The sequence below is a fragment of the Frieseomelitta varia genome, unplaced genomic scaffold, assembly GCF_011392965.1.
Source record: "Frieseomelitta varia isolate USP_RPSP 00005682 unplaced genomic scaffold, Fvar_1.2 scaffold_182, whole genome shotgun sequence".
Taxonomy (NCBI): Eukaryota; Metazoa; Arthropoda; class Insecta; order Hymenoptera; family Apidae; genus Frieseomelitta; species Frieseomelitta varia.
In genome coordinates this window covers 814,018-837,487 of record NW_025109550.1, presented here as the reverse complement: position 1 = coordinate 837,487, position 23,470 = coordinate 814,018, and the positions used below count along the sequence as shown (strand labels likewise).

The 23,470-nt window shown below is 42.8% G+C and overlaps 2 protein-coding genes across 10 annotated transcripts; one reads left to right on the top strand and one right to left on the bottom strand.

The window, feature by feature from the left end:
* Positions 1–48: 48 nt before the first annotated feature.
* Positions 49–1,739, top strand: LOC122538928. The gene is made up of 2 exons (XM_043673436.1): positions 49–746; positions 854–1,739. Exons 1-2 carry the CDS (start codon positions 658–660, stop codon positions 1,446–1,448), a joined length of 684 nt encoding a protein of 227 aa, XP_043529371.1. The 5' UTR covers positions 49–657; the 3' UTR covers positions 1,449–1,739.
* On the bottom strand, positions 1,594–22,143 carry LOC122538925 (E3 ubiquitin-protein ligase lubel). 9 transcript variants are annotated; one of them, XM_043673428.1, is made up of 22 exons: positions 22,016–22,143; positions 19,502–19,591; positions 19,010–19,414; positions 17,454–17,660; positions 16,661–16,888; positions 16,022–16,467; positions 14,643–15,916; positions 13,657–13,736; positions 13,480–13,623; positions 13,278–13,373; positions 12,859–13,023; positions 12,036–12,392; positions 11,780–11,963; positions 9,756–11,587; positions 4,174–4,371; positions 3,749–4,027; positions 3,585–3,674; positions 3,337–3,493; positions 2,756–3,086; positions 2,349–2,474; positions 2,080–2,248; positions 1,594–1,811 (listed from the first exon to the last, which is right to left on the bottom strand). In XM_043673428.1, exons 1-22 carry the CDS (start codon positions 22,019–22,021, stop codon positions 1,782–1,784), a joined length of 6,894 nt encoding a protein of 2,297 aa, XP_043529363.1. In that variant the 5' UTR covers positions 22,022–22,143; the 3' UTR covers positions 1,594–1,781. The 9 variants fall into 9 exon arrangements, with proteins under 9 accessions (XP_043529363.1, XP_043529364.1, XP_043529359.1 ...); XM_043673429.1 differs by having other exon boundaries at positions 13,480–13,736; positions 14,643–14,995; positions 15,029–15,916; XM_043673424.1 differs by having other exon boundaries at positions 13,480–13,736.
* Between the last annotated feature and the right edge of the window lie 1,327 nt (positions 22,144–23,470).

The window sequence follows — 23,470 nt, the reverse complement described above, 5'->3', positions numbered from 1 at the left end:
TTGGTTTAGGAATTCTACAAGCAATTCAGCATTTCCACATGTTGGCTACCCTGTTATTCAATAATAGTGACGTGATCGTATTTGGAGGTTATCTTTTTCTTTTTTTTTTTTCTATTTTTCTAACGGAAACAAAGATTACTATTAATTGGCAACGATATCGTTTTCAAAATTTTCTGGTATAGTTTGCTTACAAGTCATAGGATACCGCCACTTATGTCCGTTATACCGGGTATATTTTAACGCTCGTAGTTACACATTTCTCGCATTTACACTTAAAAGTTGAATGCCATCAAATATTTTAATAGAAGTGTTTGATTATCGAAAATACGCATTATCTCTGTATGTCATACATCGGGGATTCTCTTCTGATCAGTGTGTATATTTTCTCTTCCCTTCTCTCCATTCCAAACGATCGAATCTATTTTCTAGGAATTTTGTGAAAATTAGGGAAATTAAAATTAGGCGTCCAAGATTTGAAAACTTGAAACTTCGTGTCCAGAGTCGACTATTTTATCGACACGTTAACGTATTGTATTGTATTGTATTCGTACGTAAACTGTACAAAGTTTAGTTTAACCTAACATTCTGCAGTAATACGAATAAAATATTTTGCTTTTGAATTATTTCTCTTTTTCACGTGTGTGTAAATAAAATAATATGGAAAAAGCACAGCATTTATGGAATGTAAATCAATTTATTACGAAATTAAATTGTTCGCAAAGCAGAAATTTGCAGACATTTTACATGTAAGCTATACTTTATTTACTTGTATTAAATATTAGAAATTATGCATGTACTTTGAGCAAAGAAGTAATTGAATATATATTATATGTTTAATATTATTGTATTATAGAGAAAAATGTAAAAGATTTAGTCATGGAATAGAGTTGTCATCCCAAAATTTTGGTCCGTCTGTGATGTGTCAATTTTGTGGATCACTCTGGAATACTATGAATTATAGTATTAGAATATTGCGAGGTAAACCACTCTCTAAGTCTATTAAAAAAATTATACATTCTATGAATAATGGTGAGAAAAGAATACCTAAAGTTCAAAGAAGTTTAGCAGAAAAATGCATAAAAAATAAAATGAACAGATTAGTACTTAAATGTTCAGTCTGTTTAAAAAGTACAAAGATACCTTTTGATAAGCCACAAAGGGAAAAGGTACAAAAGAGTGAAATAAAAAATATTGAAAGTAAAGCAAAACGGAAGAAAAAGAGAACCAAGGATAGAACTGCTGGTTTAAATATTTCTGGAATTTCAAATTCAAATGTTACAGAGGGATTGAAACAAACAAACATAAGAAAAGTTGAAAGTACGACAGACACAACACCAACTCAAAAGATAAAAAAATTAAATATAAATCGATTGAAAGACATAGTAAATAAAAAAGCAACACCCCGAAAAAGGACGAGTTTACATGGTTTTTTAACAGAGCTCTGTTGAAAATTAGTTTATTATTAAAGTGTCTTATAAAATGTTTTATAAACACAAATTCTCATTTATTACATAGAAAACATTCGTCACGCTTTCTTTACGAAAAAAAAAGAAAAACGAAAAACAGAGAGAATGAAGAATAAAAAGACTGATATTTAGTTTTTCAAAGTCCTATTCTAAAAGACATTATTTTTGTACATTAAATACTAAAAAGTGTTCAATCTTTGGTTACTTTAATCGTCAATTGTTCTATACAGCATTGTCCATACGATGAAATAAATATATCATGATGCATCAAAAGCGTGATTCACACAAAGTTGCACATTAATTATTCCCCTACTATCACTCCAGTGGAATCTCCTTCTGTACAACCTATAAAAATAAAATCCTCTTAACGGTATGGAAAATTATTGTTCATTTTAATGAAAAAAAAATCAACAAACTGTACAAGAAGAAAACTAATTCTAATGTACAATTGCAGATCTCTATTTCCTGGCAACGTGCACGCGCTTGCGCGTCATCACATCGTTGTCGCACTTTTCGGCTGCGAAAGTCATGCGTGAAGGTCTACTTTCGTGCATTTCTTGTTAATTCGGTCAGTATGTCGGGGTAGGAGCGCGGGAGAGGAGTTGTTAGTCACCTGAATGCACGCCTCGAGATAATCCCGCTCGGACATTTCCTGGTCCTTTGCAGGGGGAACTTTTCCCCGACGGCGCAGCTCTTGCTTGGCATCGTTCAAGTCAAAGATCGCCACGGGATCCAGTTTGCCCTTCAGTACCAGGCCCGCCAAGTACTCAATGTAGTGCTGCCTGCGGGGAAAAGTACCCAGAATTTAGTCGTGCCATGCACGATGCCTTTTCATTTACCTCGATCAAGTCTCTCCTGTAATGTTCCGGATTACGACCGTACCAATTTGGGGGCAATTTGATTCCCGCACGTTTCACGCAAGTCTCGAGATCGTCTATATTTAGTAACGGAAGTGGTTCCAATTGGGTCTCCCGAATCTTTCGAACTAGGTATTCGATGTAGTGGATCCTGAATATTCGAAGATTACGTTGAAAAGAAATTAAAATTGGGTATCATTTTTTAAACATTTTTCTTATCGTACATATCGTATTATTATCACTTCTTCTCATTTATTTCGTGCCTAATAATTTTTACTTGTAACTATCTATTCTAATAGTTTGTATAAATTCTTTTTCGTATAATTGTAACGGTGCTTTGATTTCATTGAAAGAGAAAGGTATTGAGTTGTAAAAGTAGTAGTCGTAATAACAACGAAAGCATGCAAAGTTGCAGAGGGACAAACAAATTACCTGCACAAGCCAGCGTGTCCCTCAACGACATCTGAATTGCATACCGCGTCTACAACACCAGTGGGAGTTTCTTTCTGCAATTGCACTTTACACTTGCGCTCGCCAGCCGGACCCTCTGTGTCGTACTCGATTCCATTATCTTTTAACAGTTGTTGCAACTGCACGGGTTCCTTATCGCGAAGATAGAACAGACAGTTTCGTGGATGATGTGCGTGAAGGCCCAGTTTTGCGCAATACGGGCTGACCGAACATTTTGCTCCCATCATGAACGCTTTTCCGCAACCACAGCAAAATTCATATTTGCACTGGCTGCACGTAAAATGCATACAACCTGCAAATATTTATCGTTATTAAGTAATTTTAATGATTTTAGAATTTTAGGAAAAAATTCACTGAAAAAAAATTAATAGAAATTAAATTACTAAAACTTCAACGTTCATTTGAATACTTTACGTTTTCAATGATAAGAGCTCTATTTCTCTTTTAAATGAACTCTGACTCGTAATAGAGTACGTAATTTTTAAAAAAATTCACTACAACCCAAATAATTAAAGCTTTGAGCGTCCGTACGAATATTTTACCTCCTCTGGACAAGGAGTAGCGAAATTTGCATTTAGGACAATCTATCCCATTATCCGCGAGATGCTTGGCTAAGCCGGCGGCTTGATTATCCGGGTCATTCTCGTCTTTCCAAGCAGCAAATTGCTCGCACGTAATTCCTTGGTGCTGTTTCTCCCACTGAAAGTGAAACCACCGTCAGAGAGGATGTCTATCCGCGCTTATGTAATTTCCATTTAATTTTCGTATAATTATCAACGTCAGCACGTACCGGTCTCCGACATAGTGCACATGTGACTGATCGACAGTCGGGGCAGATTAATCTCTTCTGATCTGGATCCGCGTAAAATCCGCTCGAACACTGAAAACAACATACATGACGTTCCTTCAATTGTCGAGCAAAGAGGATTGAAGAGATTTGTATTGAAGAAACACCTGAATGCACCACTTAAAATTCGGATCTTGCATTAATGTCCGATCTCTCAACTTTCTTTGGAAGAGTTCATGAATCGGTGGATCTAGAAGTGTCTTCAGTTGTATGTCCAGGTTACTAAAATATTCTAACACCTCGTCTTCGCTGGCGTCTTTTAGATTCGGCTCCTTGCAGAACGGACAAACTGCATCCGTGATATTTCTGTCGCTGATTTGAATCGTGAAGTAATTTTTCGCGCACTCGTTACAGCAACGGTGCACGCATTTCAACATGGACACTATCTGAGATTAGAAATGAATTCCAGCTTAATTGAAATTCATCTACATACAATTAGACTGCGGACGTTCATGAATATTTAAAAAAATAGTTCATATAATTCATATAAATTTTGACATAAAATAATGGACATTTTGTTTTTTTCGAGTACCTGGCTCATTGCAAAGCGACCAGTGCAAAGCTCGCATTCCTGTTGTAAGAAAGCCAATGCCGATTCTATACTGGAACACTCTTTGGCTGCTTGAAGAGCCTCGACGTCTCCGAACTTCAGAGCTAGCAAACTGGCAGCTACTTCTGCCTCATCGTAGTTCGACGCTTTTCCTTCTGCTAAGAGGCGTCGAGCAATTCTCTGTAAATGTAAGAAAATTCTCACAATTTCATCTTTTCCTTTTTGTCATTTAAATTGTACTGGGCTGTTGGAACATATTATATGTTAGAATTATATATCATCTATTTAATTTAAATACAAAAGTAGGATTAAAGATAATGTCGAGATAGACGTAAATTGAAATAATACAACATTGACATAAATTGAGAAGTATTTGACACGAAATATTTGAGACTTAAGATTAAGATTGATATATAAAATAATATACAAGGACAGTGACATGCAAAAGTATGATAGACAGAGACTACACCAACGTCTAGAAACAAGCTCTCGAAATTTTACGGTAACATCAACGAATCCGCGAATAGAATTTTAATACCGTGTTTATTTGTGATATACAAACTAAGAGTGACATTACGAAATATTAATACGCCAATGAAAGATCGCGAGGAATACAGAAGGACGGGCACAGAATACAGAATGATCAGAACGAATTTCATAATGCTTGTATATTTTTATGGGATATGTTTTATTCTCCAAAATAAAACGATCGTGTCGGTGGAAAACGTGTTATCCCCGTGCGTTTAAATAACTATAAAAACCACCGAAAGCATTCGACAAATTGGATGATGGAAAAGTCGTGTTTCACGATATTAAATTAAATTCTCCCGGTGTGCTTTCTTCGCAGAGCATATACAAACCTCGAGTACGCTTTCGCGTGTACACCACGGTTCTGTTACTTTTTAATTTAAACACACAGCGGAGCAACGCGAAACAAAGCGACATGCTATATAACAGCAGTATTAGTCACGAGGAGAAACAAGAGGAATACTTACCTTCGTGGAAACAGAGCAACAGCCAACTGTACACTAGTCAGGGAGGGGAAAAAAATGTGCTTAAAACTACAGTCAAAACAAGGTTAAGATTTGAACTGGACTCTGTCGGGTACTTTGTCTTTTTCTTTTCTTTTTTTGTTTCTCGTGTTTTTCTTAAGTGTTTCAATACTTTTGGCAGAGCTGTTTGTAGACATTGGCCTGTCAGTGGTAAGAACTGACAAAGTCGACAAGCGATTCTGACAACTGACGTCTACTGACCTCCCTCTCCGTTTTGGGAGATCCCCCTGTCTTCAAGTTGCCGCTCCTACTTTCCACGTATTCCCGTTCTGTTTTTTCTTCGCCCTCGAACCGACGGATACAACTGGCCACCAAGGAGAATCGTTTCTTTGACGTTCCTCCCTGATCTGCCCCTTTGTCACAGCCTGTACTCGCTCTACGACTCGTTTTCACTCGCTTGTCGCTCGTACGTCTCGCTTTCGCGACCTCAGTCTTAGAATCTGTTTTATTCTGAACGTTTTTACCAGAGTTGTTGTTCGTTTCAAGTTTTTCCCCCGGTTTATTTGATTTATCTGTAATCGTGTCTCTACCGTTCTTTAATGGTGCTAATTGTTCTTCAAGCTTTTTAATGGAATGAGTTTCAGAAGCGATATCCTTTAATGTTTCCGTAGCATTATTGTCTAAATCATGAAAATTTGTCATTTGCCTTCGTTGGTTTTTTACATCAACGTTATCAGCTCTCAAGGTTTCGTCCTCTTCAGATGAAATGCTATAATTCAGTTTTTCGTCGTCTATTTCTTTATCCTTTTTTAATTGTTCTCCTACCTCTTTTTCTTCTTCTTCTTCTTCTTCTTCTTCAAACGAAGAATCTTTAATATCTATGGAAATTTCACTGGAATTAGAATCTTCTTGGCTCTCGTTATCGGTGATATACTCATTTTCAGAATCTTCGAATTCTGAATCGGATATTTTTGCTTTTATCGCGTTAATCGTTTCCTGCAGCATGATTTCAGCATCGGTTAGCTCCTCCATGCTGTCCAACGTGCAATCGGAAAGCTGTTTCTCCGTTTCTGATATATCTGATTCCGTTGCGTCCTCGAAGTTAGAAGTGGAAGAATCGTTATCTGAAGCCTCTTCTAGCTCGTATTCCTCGCTGGAAGTCGTATCATTAAAATGCGATTCTTTGGATATCGTTTGATCTGCGGAGTTGGATTTGGTCGCGACTACTTCCTCGTCATTTTTCTCCGGTATCATCGCGGATTTCATTTTTTCGTTCCTGTCAAAAGTCGTCGTCCGAGTGGCTTCAGTTTTTACGATCGTCGTCTTTCTGCTATTTAAATTTCCGACATTGTCCGAGTCAGTTTCCCGCTTTGCACTGATCTTCAAAGCATTTCCAGATGAATGACTTTTCCTCGCTATTTGTTGGATGATCGATGGCTTCGCCGAGGTGAACCCGTCACCGGATACTGTCTTCGAAGTCGGCTGAGAACTTTTTGGAGCCTCTTGCACTTGTCGAAGAGAGCGACGCCTCGCTACGAACACGGGAATCTTCGATAGAAAAGAGGACTTTAATATATTACCACCTTTCGCAGACTTTTCAACCGTCATCTCCTTATTTTTATCATTAACAGGCACGATCGATTTTTTAATTTGTTCGCAACCTTTCGACAACGTGCTCAAAATTGTCGATTTCTTTTCTACGATCGCTCTCGTTCCCGTGGTTTTCGAACTTTTTGGTATTTGCTTCTGTCTGGAATTAATTAACAATCTCGTTTTATTTACCGGGCTATTATTTGATGGGACGTTTTTTACAATTTTAGTAGTCTTTCCCGGGCTTCTCATTGACGTTTGGTTCGGCGATAAAGTCGAAGATCTTCGAGTTATCTCAGCTGCGGTCTCTCTCGCCTTTGCAACCGTCGTACCTCTCGGGCTAACTTTTCCAAAATTCCTCCTCGGTATGCCGGTAGGCTTTTTGACGACTTTCACAGGAGACCTCCTTCTGCCGACCTTTTTAGCTGGAGATTTGGATCTCTCCTTGACTGCAACTCTCGACGTAACCGTCTTATCGACTTCATTTGCATCTACTTCGTTATTTTCGTCGTTCGCCGCGCTTTCTCCCGAAATCTTCACGATCTTGCGTGCTTCGGCCGCGCTCTCTGTTTGCAGTTTTACAGTCTCAATCGGTAGCTTCGCTTCGCTCTCCGACGAACTTTCTACGATCTTTATTGGCGCACAATCGTTCACCGCTATCATGGGACATTCTATGATCTTAATCTCTATCGTTTCAGGTACTCCGGGAGGAACGTCACTAATATTGTTTACAATTGAACGTTCAGTCTCTAAATTATTACTCGATTCAACGCTCGATTCGAATTCCAATACATTTGCAGAATTTACAATTTTAACAAATAATTCGGTGTTTCTCTTCTCATCTTCTTCGATTTCACTCGAGGCTAGAGGACATAAATGCGACGCGTTGCCGTTCGAGTCTTCCTTTGCGATACTTCCATCGTTGCAGGCAATCGAACTGGCGTGTTTGTCAAGGTTTCTAGGCACGTTAGGAACGAAATAAGTTTCCCGATTCGTATCGGTCAAATTTAGCTCGATAGTTCGATTTTCTTCGCTCGAGTTCGACTTCGCATTATAGGATATATCGTTATTAGGAGTAACGAGGCACTTAGGAACGTTGTTAGTATCCGTAGAGTTTAGCTTGTTAACGGTTTCGGAGTCCAAAGCATGCGAGTTCAATGAGGAACCGGAAATACGAGAAGGATCACTTGAGATAGTTACAACTGCAGGTTCGGTATTCACGAGTGCTTCGCGAGCTTTATTTGTCTCGACAATGTTCGATATCGAGGAGGACACTATCTCTTGATCGTTCTGTTTTATTTTTGGCTCATCCCTCGGGCCGATTGCTGTCATCGATTTGTTTAAATTATTCTGTTCCACAATTGTCGAAGAGTCTTCGTTTATTTCCAGCGGGCAATCTTTTGTCACGCTGTTAATTTTTGAAGGTGACAGTGATACAGGATGATCCTCCTCGGGTTTTAATTTAACGTTAATTTGCTCGGCGGTTTCTTTGGAGTTGACGGATCTACTTGCCAAATTTATTGGCGAGGTATCGATTTTGTCGTTGCATCGGGGAATGTGACACGCGACAGACATAGGCTGCTCTACTTTTTCAGACACGTGCAACGCTGGTGTGGGAATTTCGTGAACGATTAACGTTGCTTTGTTGGGAATTTCTTGGACCTCGGATTCTTCGGGTAATTTGCGAGTATTAATGTCCGGTTGTTTGGAAATGTTACGTGGATTAGTCTTGGGATTCTCCAGAACTTCGTGGACAACGATATTAGAATCTGAAGGAGGATTCTTCAAGGATTCTTGAACAGAAACTTTAGATTCATTTGAGTTGGGTGTAAAATCTTTTGAACCCTCGGAGACTATAATTTCTAAATCTACGTCGGATATAATGTTTCTAGAATTTTCAGAAATCTCGTTGTTTTCTGATATTGCGTGTGTAATCGCAGAATCCATCGAAATTTCAAGGGATTCGGCAAGAATTCCATCGATCTCGGAATCTTTGGAAGTTACAGCAGTCTTAGGAGTTACAGAAATTGTCTCAGATATCCCAGAGTCTTTCGAAGAATCTCGACTGGCAACCGTGCTTTCTTCAGAGATCTCATCTCGGACGATCTTCGAATCCTCCGAAATTTTATCCCCACCGTTAGCCTCGCACCTAACATGTCCCGAATCATTAACGAAATCATCTCCAGAAATATTCCGCGATTCGATTCTCGAATTTTCTGAAACCGCGTGACCTGTAGAATTGTCCTCAAGGTTAGCAGACTGAAGAGATGCTGTTGCTTGGGTTACGACCGAATTAGTATGATTATTATCATGCAATTTACGGCCAGGAACGACCACATTACCCTCAGGTCGTCTATTGTCAGTCACCAAACTGGCGTCAATTAATTTCACACGGTTATCATCGCTAGCTAAAGTCTCGACGGTGGACATTCGCATGTCGGATGATTCAGACGTTCCCGAGTCACGTACGAACGAGGATGACGTCTCATCCGATAATGATTGTGCGCCAATGGTCTCGTTGTGTCTCGTTGAACTATCGCTGGTGAGTGATACGCCGTTCAAAGATGCATTGTTAAACCGAGGATCTTTGATGTCGTTTGCGAAAGACTTGTCAGCTTCCTCTGACGATGATCGTTCATGAATCGATGGATCGTCCGGTGTATGAATTTCCGGATTCACGTCAGCATGACTGTGATGATGGGATGAATCGATTTCTGTCGCTTTTGAATTGATATTTAAAGCCATTTGCGATTGCGCGGATGTTTTCTCGAATTTTTCGTCGTTGTTAGTATCGTTCGTAACTGCAACTTCCGGAGAACATTTTCGTGAACTTACTTTGATTATCGCTGTTTCGATCTTCTCTTCGCTCTGCAATTGCGCTGCCACCTCTCCCGGGACCCGAATCTTGTTAAATTTTCCTTCGGTCGTCCCCCCTCCTACGTTAGTACGCGAAATACTATCGCCGTTTTCGTTCTTACGTACCATTTCGAGATCTTGTAGCTTTTTGATGTCAGCCGCGGTCGTTTCTGTTGTTTCAGTTCCCGCTACATCCGAGCCAAGCTCCCCTGCATTCTCGACTTTCCCGAGAGGTACATTTTCATTTTTGCCAGACCCAGTTTCGAAGGAGGATCGAAGAGGCGAGGGATTCCGATCCTCGAGAACGTTCGCTGGATCGGTCTCGTTGCACGATTTCTTCGACGACAGCATCTGCATCGCCGATATGAAAGGACCCAGTAATTGCTCTGGCAGCGATTTCACGACGGATAAGAGCGCCTCCACCGTGGCTACTTGCGTCTCGTTGCCTTTCGCGCTGGCTTCCGGCGAGACGTTTTCAGAACTTTGATTCGTCGAGCCATTCTCAGCCGCGATTATCGGCGATTGCGCTCCTTCGGCGATAATGTTACTCGATTCTACTTTCGTATCTTCCTTCGTGGGCCTTAATATATCCGACGATCCTGCCGTTTCTTCACTCGCTGCCTCTCTATTCGCATTATCGTCTTCTTCGGTGGAATTTTTAAGAGTCCCGATTAATTCCGTAGAAGCTGTTAGCTTCTCCGGCGTTTGGTCTGTTACATTTCGTTCGATTTCAGCTCGCGGAGACTCTCGAGTCGATTCGGACGTCTTCGATGTACTTTGAGGCAAATCGTGGCCCGATACGCTAGCATGCAAAGGAATACTCTCCGCCGAAGAAGAGCCTTTATCTACTTGCGCGGCTCTTTGATGAGGATCAGAAGTCTTTCGGGATGGCGTTTCGTTTTCCATTGAATGCGACGAACAGGCTTTATCTGCTTCTTGGTTGCTTTGCCCGGCGTCCGATCTCTTTTGGGACGTCGTTTCGCTTTCTTTTGCGCGCGAACCACCATCCTCTCTCTTTGCCGCGGCTACTTCCGAACTCATCGCCACCGTTTGCTTTATATTCTCTTTCGATATGGTTACATCGGTCGTTCCGGCCTCTGCTTTATGCGATAATTCTTTTTCTACGTTACGGGACGAGACAGCTTCTACTTCGTCTATGTTTCTTCCTTCTTTTGTGTTTGCATCAGGTACCGAGATCTCTTTCGTTCTTTGTTCGTTCGGATTCTTCTCTGGCAAACTTTCCGATTGATTTGGACTATCTTTCTGAATTGAACTTGTTGGAGAACTGATAGTCTGATCATGATCTTTAAGTACAACGGTTGCGTCAACAATTTCAGAATCCGCGGTGGGCGAAATTTGATCGATATTTCCTGCACTTTCTGCTTGGTGCTCTTTCAATCGAACTGCTTCATTTTCTTCTACGTGTGGAACTTTTTCCATCTTAGTTAATTCTTGCCCATCGTCGATTCGATTCTGATTCGACGAACTCTCTGTTGGCTTCTGAGTTTCATTGTTAATCGCTTTTACAGTGAAATTGTTATTTTGATCTTGCCTCTCGGTCGCAATAAGTATACCAGTCTTATCAATTGTTAATAATTTAGCATCGTCCGGAGTAGCACGTTTTGATTTCTCGTTCTCCAGTGTTTTAACAGTGTTGGCTACATTGAGGTCTTGTACGGCCCTTGGGACCAGATTTTTATCGATTAGAACGGTTCGATCGTCAGTGTTTACTTCATACAGATTATCAGGCTTATTACCGAGCGTGTTCAGGGGATCTTTCTCGTGTTGCCAGTTATCGGTCAGTTGTTTGAGGGCTGCCAGTTGCTTTTGAAAGTCGGCCTGCAACGTGATGAAATTTTCTACGATTGGTGACATTACCTGCTTCCTGGCTTCAGCGTCTGACACGTTGGTAACCTGTTCGGAACCATCCGTTCCACCACCGACCGCACCTGCCGTGTCTGAAATCGTTTCACCTTTATCATCGTGAAGTGAAGAGTGATATAAAAGTACTCGTCAGACGTTACAATTTGTTCGATAAAAGGAAAATGTATTTTTGTCTATCGTTGAAGAAGAAATTTTAAAGAAATTCGTTGTTACAAACGATTCAAGTAAACAGAAGAGAAGAAATCAACGCTGAATTAACTGCTAACCTTCCCGCGGTGCAGCCTCGTCGTTTTCCACCCCAACCGGAGGACCCCATATCCTCATCAGGAACGGCTTGAGCTGATTCTTTTGCAGCTCGAACAAAGCCGCGTCCTCGGCACCAGAATTATTTTCCAACGCTTTCACCACTTCCGCCATTGCGAAATTCCCTTTCTTCATAATTTCCTCGCACTGTCAACAGAGTTATCATTCAAAATTCCCTCCGGTAATGTAAAAACTCTGAAACGCTGTAAAAACTCTCACCTTTAGCTGTCTACGTTGAACAGCCATCGCGACAGCGCTCCAAACGTCTCCTTTCGCAACTCTCAAGGCCTCTTTCGCTTCGACGTCGGATAGCACTCCGATATTGTTTTCCTTCAACTCTTTTCCCTGAGTGCTGGCTAAAACTTGCACAGTTTCCACCAAATGGGGCCACTGCGTCTTCAGCCAGTCGATCGGGTCGCTTGCACCCTGCGACAGGGCCACCTGAACATCGTCCGTGGAATAACCGTGTTTCTCAGCTTCCCTGAGGAGCTCCACGATCTCCAGGCCTTGTCTCAGCGTTGAAACACCTTGCGAGCTTGGACCAGCGGCTTCGAAGAACCTCGGCTGGCTCGGCTCCTGCAACAGCAAGATTGACGACTCGATTGACGACGATCGAAACTGGCCGACGGAACAACACACACGTTAGGAACAATTATAGAAAGGTTTCATCGTCGTAAGATGCACTTTCTGTAGAGACTTAACGACGCAAGAACGAACAATGTTACGGGCTTAATGCTACGTTAAAGCTACTAGTCTAGAACAATCTACATGTGACACAAATTTCAGTTGTTTATTAGATTAATGGTCACACAGTCGCAGAGAAATTTGAATGTGGAGAGAAGAGTATTCTCATACGAAGATCCAGTTGGAGCGACAGATATACGGCGCTGTGAAAGATTGTAAATTATAAATTCCTGCCTACGTTCACACCGAGGCCTACGTAACTGGCACAATCGAAAAACGTCCAGTGTGTGTTAAATTGTACTGGAGATTAGATCGGATTAGAAACCAACGGTTCGCGAGGGATAGCTGTCAAGTTTACCCTGGAACGGTAATAAAGGTGGGCGGAGTCGATGGAATTTCTTCGCGTACGATCTCTGTTCGGCGCGTTGATCAGCTGTTGGAGATACTGCTCCTGGATCGTTCGCGGATACAGGTCTGGACTATTGGCGACTCTGGTTTGTTCCTGAAACAGACACTCGGCATCCTTCTTTACATCGAATCGTTTTAAATTAAATTCTCCGTTATTTTGGTAATCGCGCGTTTAAATTTTTGCATCGTTTGTCATGTATTTTCACATGTCAGATGGAAATTCCTTTCGAGTTTGATAAGTTTGCCCCGAAAATCAAAGATGAAAAAAAAAAAAAATTGTCGTTCGTTTCTAAATTATTGTAAACTACGTTTGAACTACGAGATTTCCAACTCGTACTCGCTGATCTACGTATTAATCTTTTGTTTTACCTCCGCGTCGCTGTCCTCATAATACAATAATCCCTTTGAAGCGGATGTAGCTCTTACGAATCCAGCGCTTCCTCTTGCTGGAAGGTAGTCGTACGTCTGAAAAGTATATTTCGTGCTTCGCTCGTGCTTTTTGTAGTCGTGCTCACTGGTCTATTTTTTTTTTTTTTTTTTTATAAAAAAGAGATGGTATGTTCTCCCTTACTTGAGTGGAAATACTTTGAGGAGGGGGGGAGGTTCCGGTGGAAACTGAATGGCTTTTTGGGATTTTCCCAAGCATTGGTCGCCTCATTGATTCTTCCCCGTTTATTTTCGAAGTATTGCTTGGGGCGTCGATGCTCTCGTTTGTCTCGTTTGGTGCATCGTTCGCTATCAACGTGGCCTCGTTTCTTACCACTGGCGGGGATTCAGCAATCGATTTCTGCGCGACAATTGCAGGGGATTCTTCGAGCGTCGCGGAATCTGTAAATTTAAGCGGTCAGATCATATTTCAGACGTCGGTTTGACAATTAAAATCTGCGCACTTTTAAACATTTACAGTCTACCGTGGATATTTGAAATTTTAATTATACTACCATTACTGGTGTTAGAATTTACTTCATTTAACACTTCTTTGAAATTATTGCGTACACATGGTCACGGTGCAAGGAACGGAGGATACTCATTAGAATAATTGAACGTATAAACAGTCAGGATATACGGCTTTTATATTTCCAAACAAAATCAAAAGGATCGTCTCGGAAATTTTTAGGGGGAATTTTTCTGTTAATCTAACTACAGTTTCAAAGCTGGAGCATGTTAAAACCTTCAGGATTTGCTATAAGGAGAGAGAGTAATTCGACAACGAATTCTGGATGGAAAGAACATCAGCCAAATGCACGCTCGTGCTTGAAACTAGCTCCTCTTGAATGAATAATAACTGCGTCAGACATGATCTTTAAAAAAAAAAAAAAAGAGAAAAGAAAAGAAGAGAAATGAAAATGAACGAGAGAGAAAGAGAGAGAGAGAGAGAGAGAGAGAGAGAGAGAGAGAGAGAGAGAGTGGCTTCATTTCAAATACGACTATGCATTTGGTACCCACTGATCGTGTACGAAACAAATTTGCATGTCTCTTTATTATTCATCCAAGGATATACATCGACAGAGGACAATCGTATTCTTTATTCATTTGTTTCTTTCTTTTTTATTTTTTATTTTCGTAAAAAAGAAAAGAGAGACAGACAAACGTGGAGCACGTGGATCGAAGGACAGGGAACAGGGGAATAACATTCAAACGAAAAAAAAAAAAAAGAGAGAACAGGTACAATAATTCTAAGTCACTGGTTCGATTTGGTACCAAAGGAAAAGCTGATTTTGCGCCTTGTTCTACCTTTGTTCTTTGTGGAACCACTGTCACCGCTCTCTTCGCTGTTCGAAATTTTTAACAGGCTGGTCCTTTTCTCCAAATCGGGACTGGGCTCGCTGACGTTGCTGGAAATTATCGCCAATTCATTCGTCTTGGGGATTTCACTCACGTCACTTGGAACGTCTTCTTGATTCTCCTCGTTGCTCGGCGGTAGCGCGCTGCTTCTCGTTTTGCAACAAACGACGCAGACACGATCCTTCAGGTCATTTATGAAAGTACAATGCTCGCAGGCCCATTCCTCTTTTGGAATTTCCATCGTGGCGCTCGGCTCCTCTTTCGATTTCGCTTCTTTCGATTTTTGTTGATCGACGTTCGTCAACGTTTCACGCTTCTCCTCTTTGCCTATCGACGACGTTCTCTCCAAATGTTTACCTCTTTCGTTCTCCATCTTCTTAACCGATGCTTCCTCGCTTCTTTTCTCTCTTTCGACAGATCTTCGTCGAGCTTCTTCTGGATTCTTAGTCGCGGACCGCGTCGCGTCTTGAACTTCGTTTTCACGAATCTTTCTAGAGACTGATTCACGAGATGGAGTTTTCCTGGTGCTCTGATCAGAATCATGGGACGCTCTTCTAACGCCAGTTCTCTCCGTTTCTTCAACCGACGAAGATTCCTTTCTCAACGAGGAGTTTCTCCTCGATACGATTTCTCTGTCGCGCGACGGTTCGCGACTTCGCAGATTCCTCGTAGCACGTGGCACGTCGTCCTCGTCCCTGATATGTCGCGAGTGATCGATTCTCTCTGCTTCCTCGATTTTCCTAGAGACTTCTCTGGAAGGAGTCTTTCTGCTAATCGGCGTGTCGCTGTCTATAGAGGATCTTCGAGAGTCTCTGCGAGAGGATCTCTCGAGATTGTCCAGAGCTATTTCTCTTCTGACAGAGGAAGCTCTTCTTGGGGCTACCTCGTCGTCCCTTCGTCGGGGGACAGGGATCTCCGATCTCTCGAAGTGGTCGTCGGAGGAACTAGTCACTCGAGATCGTGTTTGCAACGTAGATCGTCTGTCCGAGGACTCGTCGTCTGTGCTTCGTCTTCGACGATAGCTACCGTTCTGAACGCGATCTAATCGCGAGTCCAGCCTGGAGAGCCTGCGCTCGTCTTGGTCGTATCGTCGTCGTAAATTTACAGTGTTCCTTTGGAATTCGTCATAGCTCTTTGGCCCCGATATGGGATATCGTTTGACAGAGTGATTCTCCAACCATTGATCCTCCGCACCGGCCATCTTCTCTTCAGAAACCAATCGTCTGGAAAAATATCGAATCGTTATGTTTCGTGTATGTTCCGAATTTTTTGAATGGATTTCCCGCGTGACGGTGGGTAAGTAGCTTGCTGATGAAATTTTTACTCACTCGCGACGATTTCTATTTAGCAAGCTTCTAGAGCCATCGTCTTCGTGGTAGCTTCTTTGCCTTCCGCGTCTGGAGCTCTTAGAGAGCCTGTCGTCGAAGTCTGAGTCGCCAGAGTCTTCGGAACTGGCGTCTGACGGCGATCCCTGCGATCTTCTCGACCGTGATCTGCTCGCCAATGACTTTCTAGACTTCAGACTAGGCGACGGCGAGGCCACTCTGGACCTTCTGCTCGATTTCACGCTTCTTGCTGGACTGTGTGGCCGTGACAGGGAGCCAGGATAGTGCGGCGGAAGCATTTGCGACGGAGGGAATCCCATGGGATAACCCCACATTGCTGGGTGATTTAAACTCATCGTGGAACCGCCCATGGTCACGTCCCACGGTGGATTCGGTGGATACCACATTATCGGCATGCCTCCAGGACCTAGATGCGCCATTGACTGTGCCTAGTAAAATAATTCACAAGTGAATTCAATCAAACGAAAGGTAATTCTTTGATTTGAAGATTTAAATATCCACTTGTGCGTGTCGTGCTTGCGAACAATATTATGAATTTTCTTCTACAGTTTCGAAGTGAGAGCTACGCGTGAATTGGTCGACATTCACTTATGACGTCCGGTTTATAGTAATAAAAGTTACCTGATGCATTCCGGGATTCCACATGTGCGGCGACGATAGATCGCAAACGCTGGTTGATTGCATCATCGATCTAGGCGGTGGCGGTGGTGGCGCCGGGGGCGTGAGTTTCGGGCTGCCTATACTCAACGGTCTCGCATTCAGCGTGTCCCTCGAAATATCAGGTGGAGGATGTCTCCTTCTGTTCGCATCCTGCGCTCTCATCGCCTCCTGATACTTCCTGTACCTTTCCTGAATATTCGTACACCCGTCGAACGATTAATCCGGGCCTCTCTACCGGTCCGTCATCCATTTTACACGTTCGTTGAATTCACTCGTACATATTTTGTATCGCCGTTTCGCGCGAAGGCACACTGCCAAACAACATGCTTAACGTTTCAGCCGGATTACGCGAACGTATTCAAGTATTAATTAGTCATTTCATAATACTCGATGAACAGATAGAAACCGGCAATGAATTACCGAATAACGCTAAACCGGCGTTAGTAGTAAACGGCGCCCGTTGAATAATTTACCAGTTACATTCATTAAACGCCAAGAGCTGCCGATGAATAATAGAGTGAACGTGTAAAATATTCATTAAACGTTTTCCATTAGCATACGAATTGTCGTTTCTGCGAAATTCGAATTCGTGAATGAAGTTACTTGCACACGTTGAATCCTTTCGCTCTTTGATGCGCTTTGCAGAAAGCTGGTTTACCGTTTAAGAAGTTTAAGATATAATTTTCGAAGAAGAAAGAAACAACAACATTTCATATGCGCCAGTTTTGATATTATCGAAAAAGAAACGGCTTACCTGGAGCGTGGACATTTTGTCAGTTCCTGATCCTGATCCTAATCCATCGCTGACGTTGGTATTCACAGACTGCATGGATTTCGATACTGTTTTCGCGTCAAGCGTGGCTGACAGTGGCCTGGTAGCGTTCGGAAGAGCTCGCTTCAAGCTGCCGACTCTCTCGATCAAGGAGAGATTCGTGGGTCCCTGGTTTTGCGTCGATTTAGCCTAAGCGCGAAACCTGAACTTTATTACACGGTCGTTTGGGAATGTTGCCGCTTCTTTTTTTTTTTTTATTATTCTTTTTTCGCCGTGATCGTCGAATCGTCGAACGTGCGCGTCGCTTTCGCTCTTTCTTTCTATCTATGGATGGACGACGATGGAAAAAGGTATTCGAAAGAAAAAAAAAAAAAAAAAAAAAAGGATGGCGCGTGTTCGCGGTTGGAGGCAGCGGCGCTAAAATTAAATTGCGGCGACGTGCGAAGCTAAATCGATGATAAACAAAGCGTTAGTAGAAGAGAAAATAAATTAAAGGGAATTTCGGGTCCTCGGCGGATCGAGAATCGCTTGACAACTTAAATAAGTAAATCGAAATAACGTGAATGTTGAAACGTGACAGATCGATTTTTACTCTTGCGTTAGTGGCGACAAAAACTCGCTGCTGCAAGCTGAAAATAATAAACTGATCTGGTGTGACAATGTACGTGTATTTAGGAAACAAGCAAAGTGAAATATCTACGTGTATATCGTAAGATGATGTTTAGTAGTAACGGTGCGAAACGGTGTATGATCACCGTGTCCTGCCATATTCACCGTCGTGCTTGGTAATCGCTCAAAGTGCAAGGCACTGAAACTTATGCGAAGCTTCAGCGTGCGTTGACGCTTTCCCACCGTTACGTTGCGTATCGACAGAGTGAAAGAGTGAACGGGTATCAGTGAACACGGCAGTAATGTTTTTGCGGTAACGTGGTGTATTAGAAAGAAACAACAACAACGTCGATATACAATAGTAAAGATCTCTATAAAATCCGTCGGTGCATCTGTGGAACAATTGTTTTAAAGCTCGATGCGATTGACGGCGCTCGAGTGACAATCTCCGCGTTGCCTCGGTGTGACGTGCTCTCTCGCAGAAATCAACGAGACCGGCGCCGAAAGCCGAAGTCAGCGGTCGACACAGCTAACAACGACTAACAAGCAACATCTATTCTTATGTAACGAAACGACAGCTGATTCGAGCTCGCCGGAGACAAAGTTGCGACTGTACTGACCCTGGATAAAGCCTCGACAGTCTCGAGGAGATCTATTCTCGCCAACGGAATCAAATCAACGAGTCTTACTAGTGCGAAAGAACTGAAAGAGGTGAAGTGAGCAACGGTTGCGGGAATAGTCAAAATATGGGACTCGCGACCCTCGCAACTTGGTTTCCATTGACCCCGATGGAATCCAGCAACGAGCATCCGAATAGATTCTGCATCGCCTTCAGGCAGCTCACCGGTACCTATGGTCGACAAGACGCCGTCAGCCTGAAAGAGAGTTCACGGGAAGGGATGAAAGCTTCAGGCGAGATTGCACCCTACCTGAGCGTTCTTCCGGTTTCTCCTTGGCGGCGGGATCGGCGGCGGGCTCGACAAATTGTCCCCCTTCGGCGGAAGTGGCGGCCGCGTCTTCGTCGCCAGATCGGTCAAGATCCTCCTGCGCACGTGATTCTTTCTTTTCGGGTGCTTGTGGTTCATGTCGTCGCAGGCCTCGCAGTAATTCCCGTTGCAAATGTCGCAACGGGCGAACACGTTCTCGGTGCCACACAGTGCGCACTTGTACGTGACGCCCGGTGTCGAGGGCTTCTGTGCTTGCGGTCGGGTCGGAAATTCGATGATCTCGTAGTCTGGGTCACCACAGTCTCCGGAGAGCGACGGTGGCGGGGCTTTCGGCGGGGTCGGTGGCCGGCGTTGTTGCTTCTGTTCCGCTTCCTTCTGCTGTTGCGCCTTTTACACGGCGAGAAACGTGTAGGGTATACGTAGGGAGTGTTGTTGTTGGGGTGGTTCGAGAGAAAGATGGAAGTTCGTACGTACCAGTACCCAGTGGGGCATGGACCTTGCCATGCGTAGCCGAGTCGATGGGTTCGAGATGGCCATCGGGCGCCATTTTTCAGCTCCCGGGTTCTGTAACGGAGAACACTTCGCTGTTAAAAAAGATTTTGGTGAAAACGATTCGCCGAATTCGAGGAAGTTTCGTCATAAAAATTGGCTAATTTAATGATTAATCGATAAAATTATTTACGGCGAGATTAAAATTCACAAATGCGAAACGATCTCTGTAACGACGGTGGGTCTCGTCATTTGTTTGTATCGTTGCGGTGGATTTTTGCGTCTTGGAATTAGGGTGACAAGCTGGCAACACCTAACAATTCGTATTCAGCTGCCAAGCGATACGTGAATTCATGTCATCGCACCATGGGCTGGCTGTCGGCGCAGAGTGACTACGCTAGACGAGATTTATCGGGTGTATCCTCGAGAAAGCATGACGTCACGCGGCTGGTTCTACGCCGGAAGAGCCCAAAATCGAATCTATTTCTGCTGGGGGAAAAATCGTGTTCCGCGTCTCGAAATAAAATCGAGCCACGCGACACTATATTTCATCGTGTTGACACGGAAAGTGAATAAATATCGTGCCTCTCAAGTCCATTCAACCCCCACGTCGATATTTGATTCGGATTTCTCTGGAATTTATCTCGATTATCTACGTTTTCTTTTTTTTTTTTTTTTTTCTTTAACGAGACAAGCTTTTATTACCTTTTCGTCTGTGAATCTACGAATTAAAAAGGAAGAACTGTGATTTTTTAAATTTTGGTTCTTTGATTTAGTCCATTCATATTTATATTCACTTTTGCAGTTTTTTTTTCTCTCCTTACGAGGAGATATTTACACTTGTTTATGAATCAAAGAAGAGTAATTCGCTTCGTCGAATGAAGTAATTTCGCGGTTCCAGCCACTCGTCGAAGCAGTGAGTTCCACACGCATGAATTAGACCCTCGAATTAGACCCTCCTATATCTTTAGAACGTTTACCCCTTCTGTTCTTGCCGACTTTTGTTCTACGATACCATTCCGTCTACTACAAAAGCAACAAAGCAATCCGATTCCCAAGAATTGTAAATTTAGATTTTGCCGCGATCGTCGCGTGTTCTCCTAGACGAGAATAGTGATAAAAATAAAAATAAAAAGAAACAACCGATAAATTTCATTCGAACCTGGTATCAATGGTCGCGACGAGTTAATTTCGAGGCGAAGAATTGCCTCGACAAAAAGCACGAATGTGCTCCACGAAACTCTATTTCCCGACAAAATTGCAAAAGTCTACAAAAGTTGGCCACGTTCCAAGTTCTAGCTCCTCCCTCCACGATCTAGCTTCTTCTCCAAACATTTTTCTTCTAACTACGTAATAACATCCCTCCGCGAGCTTTATTATCTGCCAGTTAACGAACAAGCGTCAGCCTCGATTTATACCGAAATATATCCAGAGAACCGGTGATTGTGAATCGAGGCTCAATATCAATTATGGGAGAAAAGAAACAAAATCGATTATTTCACACTGACAAGTGTCACAAATCACGCAGCAATCCCGGAAGCAATCGACCGAGTACGTAAAATCCCCGTCCCCGAGCGCGATCCAATTAAATGAGAACGCTGCGTATATATGTATCCACTCGTTTTGATCACGCGAGGCGGAATAATCAGATGCTTTCGCCGCGATAATGTCACCGAACCGAGGCACGTCTGCAGAAGCGCGGCCAAGACATCGCGTGTCTTCATAAACAATCTTCAATCCCCGGTTTCCGGTCTGCGCCGGAAGGAAAAAAAGAAAAAAACACCGCGGTGCAGCACGAGCGGAAACCCGCGGAAACTTCCGACACAACATCCTCTCGTGTCTTCCGCGGTGCACGGACCACGAAGATTCTCATCGATTGTGCGTCTTACTGATGCACTTCCGTTTCACCTCGCGAAAGTAAAACCGGTGAAATCCGCCGGCTCGTTCTCATCGGTTCTGCCTTTCATCGAACTTGCTTCACCTCTCCAAGATTATTTTTCTCCTCCGAAGTAAACACAATAAAAAGATTTCACGTCGGATCCCTTCGATTTTTTTGCTCGGTGCAAATGTGCATCTTGCGTTTTTTTGGTGTCCTCACGGTGCCATTATTTTGTGCTTGTACTTGTACGAGGGGGGGAAACTCTCCAAAGTTTCTTTAAAACGTGGATTTTTGCAATTGTTACACGTTTATATCTGAGAACAGAAGTTGAGAAGTCTGAAACTTTTTGTCTCGTCGAAGGTACACTCGTTCGAGAGAAAGAAAGAGAGAAAGAGAGAGAGAGAGAGAGAGAGAGAGAGAGGGAGAGGGAGAGCATTTCGAGGTAATGGAAGTTGCAGAGCGGTGGAGCGTTGCACCAAAGCGATGCACCGTGTTATCGGCGAGCACGTAGAAAACAAAGGACGCACCACGGGACCGGGGATACGAGGCTACGTCACGCACGGGCACCGACATACGCGGCACCGGATAATGGCACTCGTGAAAGGAAGATCGGCACTCACATTCATGTGGGATCTCGCGGAGGCGATTTCTCCGGTTTTCCTCGGGAACTGGTCGTCACGGTACTGGCCGCTTCCGACCGCTCGTCGTCTACAAGGAGCTGCTGTTGCATCGCCACCAGCCGAAATCTATTTCCGTAACGTTCGCTTGCTGGACCGTTGCCACCGTTTTACCAAAGTTCTCCCCGTTCGCGTAAATATATCGCGACGCCGAGCGTCGTTTAGAAGCGTGTTAGAGCTGGCACTTGCTCGAGAAAACCAGAGACGGTGTGTGTCTCCGCACTGTTCTTCGGAGACACGCTATATAAAGGGATCTTGATCTTCTTTTTTCGCGCGACGGCGAAATTCCACCGGGGACACGCGATGGGAAAATTGGGACACTCGTGCTCCTTGAGGATTTTATAGAACGATGGATGATGGAAGGGAATGGTACGCACTCATGGGCGATTATAATACAATTGGGCGACAATACGAGTCGAAAATGTGAAGGGATCTTCTTTTTCTTCGTTCGATAAACACGTGCTTGATGTTAATGAGTACGTACGTGTACAACACACACGACGTGCGACGAGATTAACTAATAGTCACGGTTAAATGCGTGTTTAGAGGAGACGAATCTGACGAGTGACATTTTCAGTTTCTTCATAGACTTTGCGACTTTAAAATTCAACGGGTCAGTCAACTTTTAAGTTAGCGAGACTGTGCTTCAATTTAGTTTTGAAACTAAATATAATGTTTTGGCCACGTTCTTGATAGTTCTAAAGATATCAATTGTCGTAGGATTTGCTTCTAGTTTTTAAAAAAAGCTTCGCCGGTTTATAATCTATTTAAAGCGAATTTTCCACATATTTTACACGTGCACGTTTTATTTATAGCAGTTAATAAAGAGCGAATAAGCGTAAATAGGTATCGAGGACCGGAAAATATTACGCGAGGCGAACGGAATTTATATTTAGAGGAATGTTTACGATACGCCCAGTGAACTGAATGAAAAATTTATACGACCGATGTAAATGAATTTATTTTGTAGCGCATCCTATCGATTGGCTCTCTCCAATATTTGGGCATTATAAGGGAACATAAACGTAAATTAACTTTGTTACTTCGTTGCAACTTGCAAGCAATTCACGATGAATCAGTGAAAGAACGATCTCACTCCGATGATTTGCAATGATAAATAAATAAATCACGAATAAATCCCGGGCATTGTCCCCTTAACAATTCGTAATGAAATCGTGCTTGGAACAACGATGTATGTAATTACAGAAGAAGCGAAACACGCATTCGAATCTTAATGACTATCCAATCGCTCCAAATATCACGTCGAACGTGATATAAAGCAATCAATACCTTCAAAACAGAATTTTTACTTTATATAAAATACAATGGAGAAGTTGATCTCGCGCATTTCCATAAAAATGAGAATCTTGAGCACCAGGATTCTCAAAGAGAGATAGA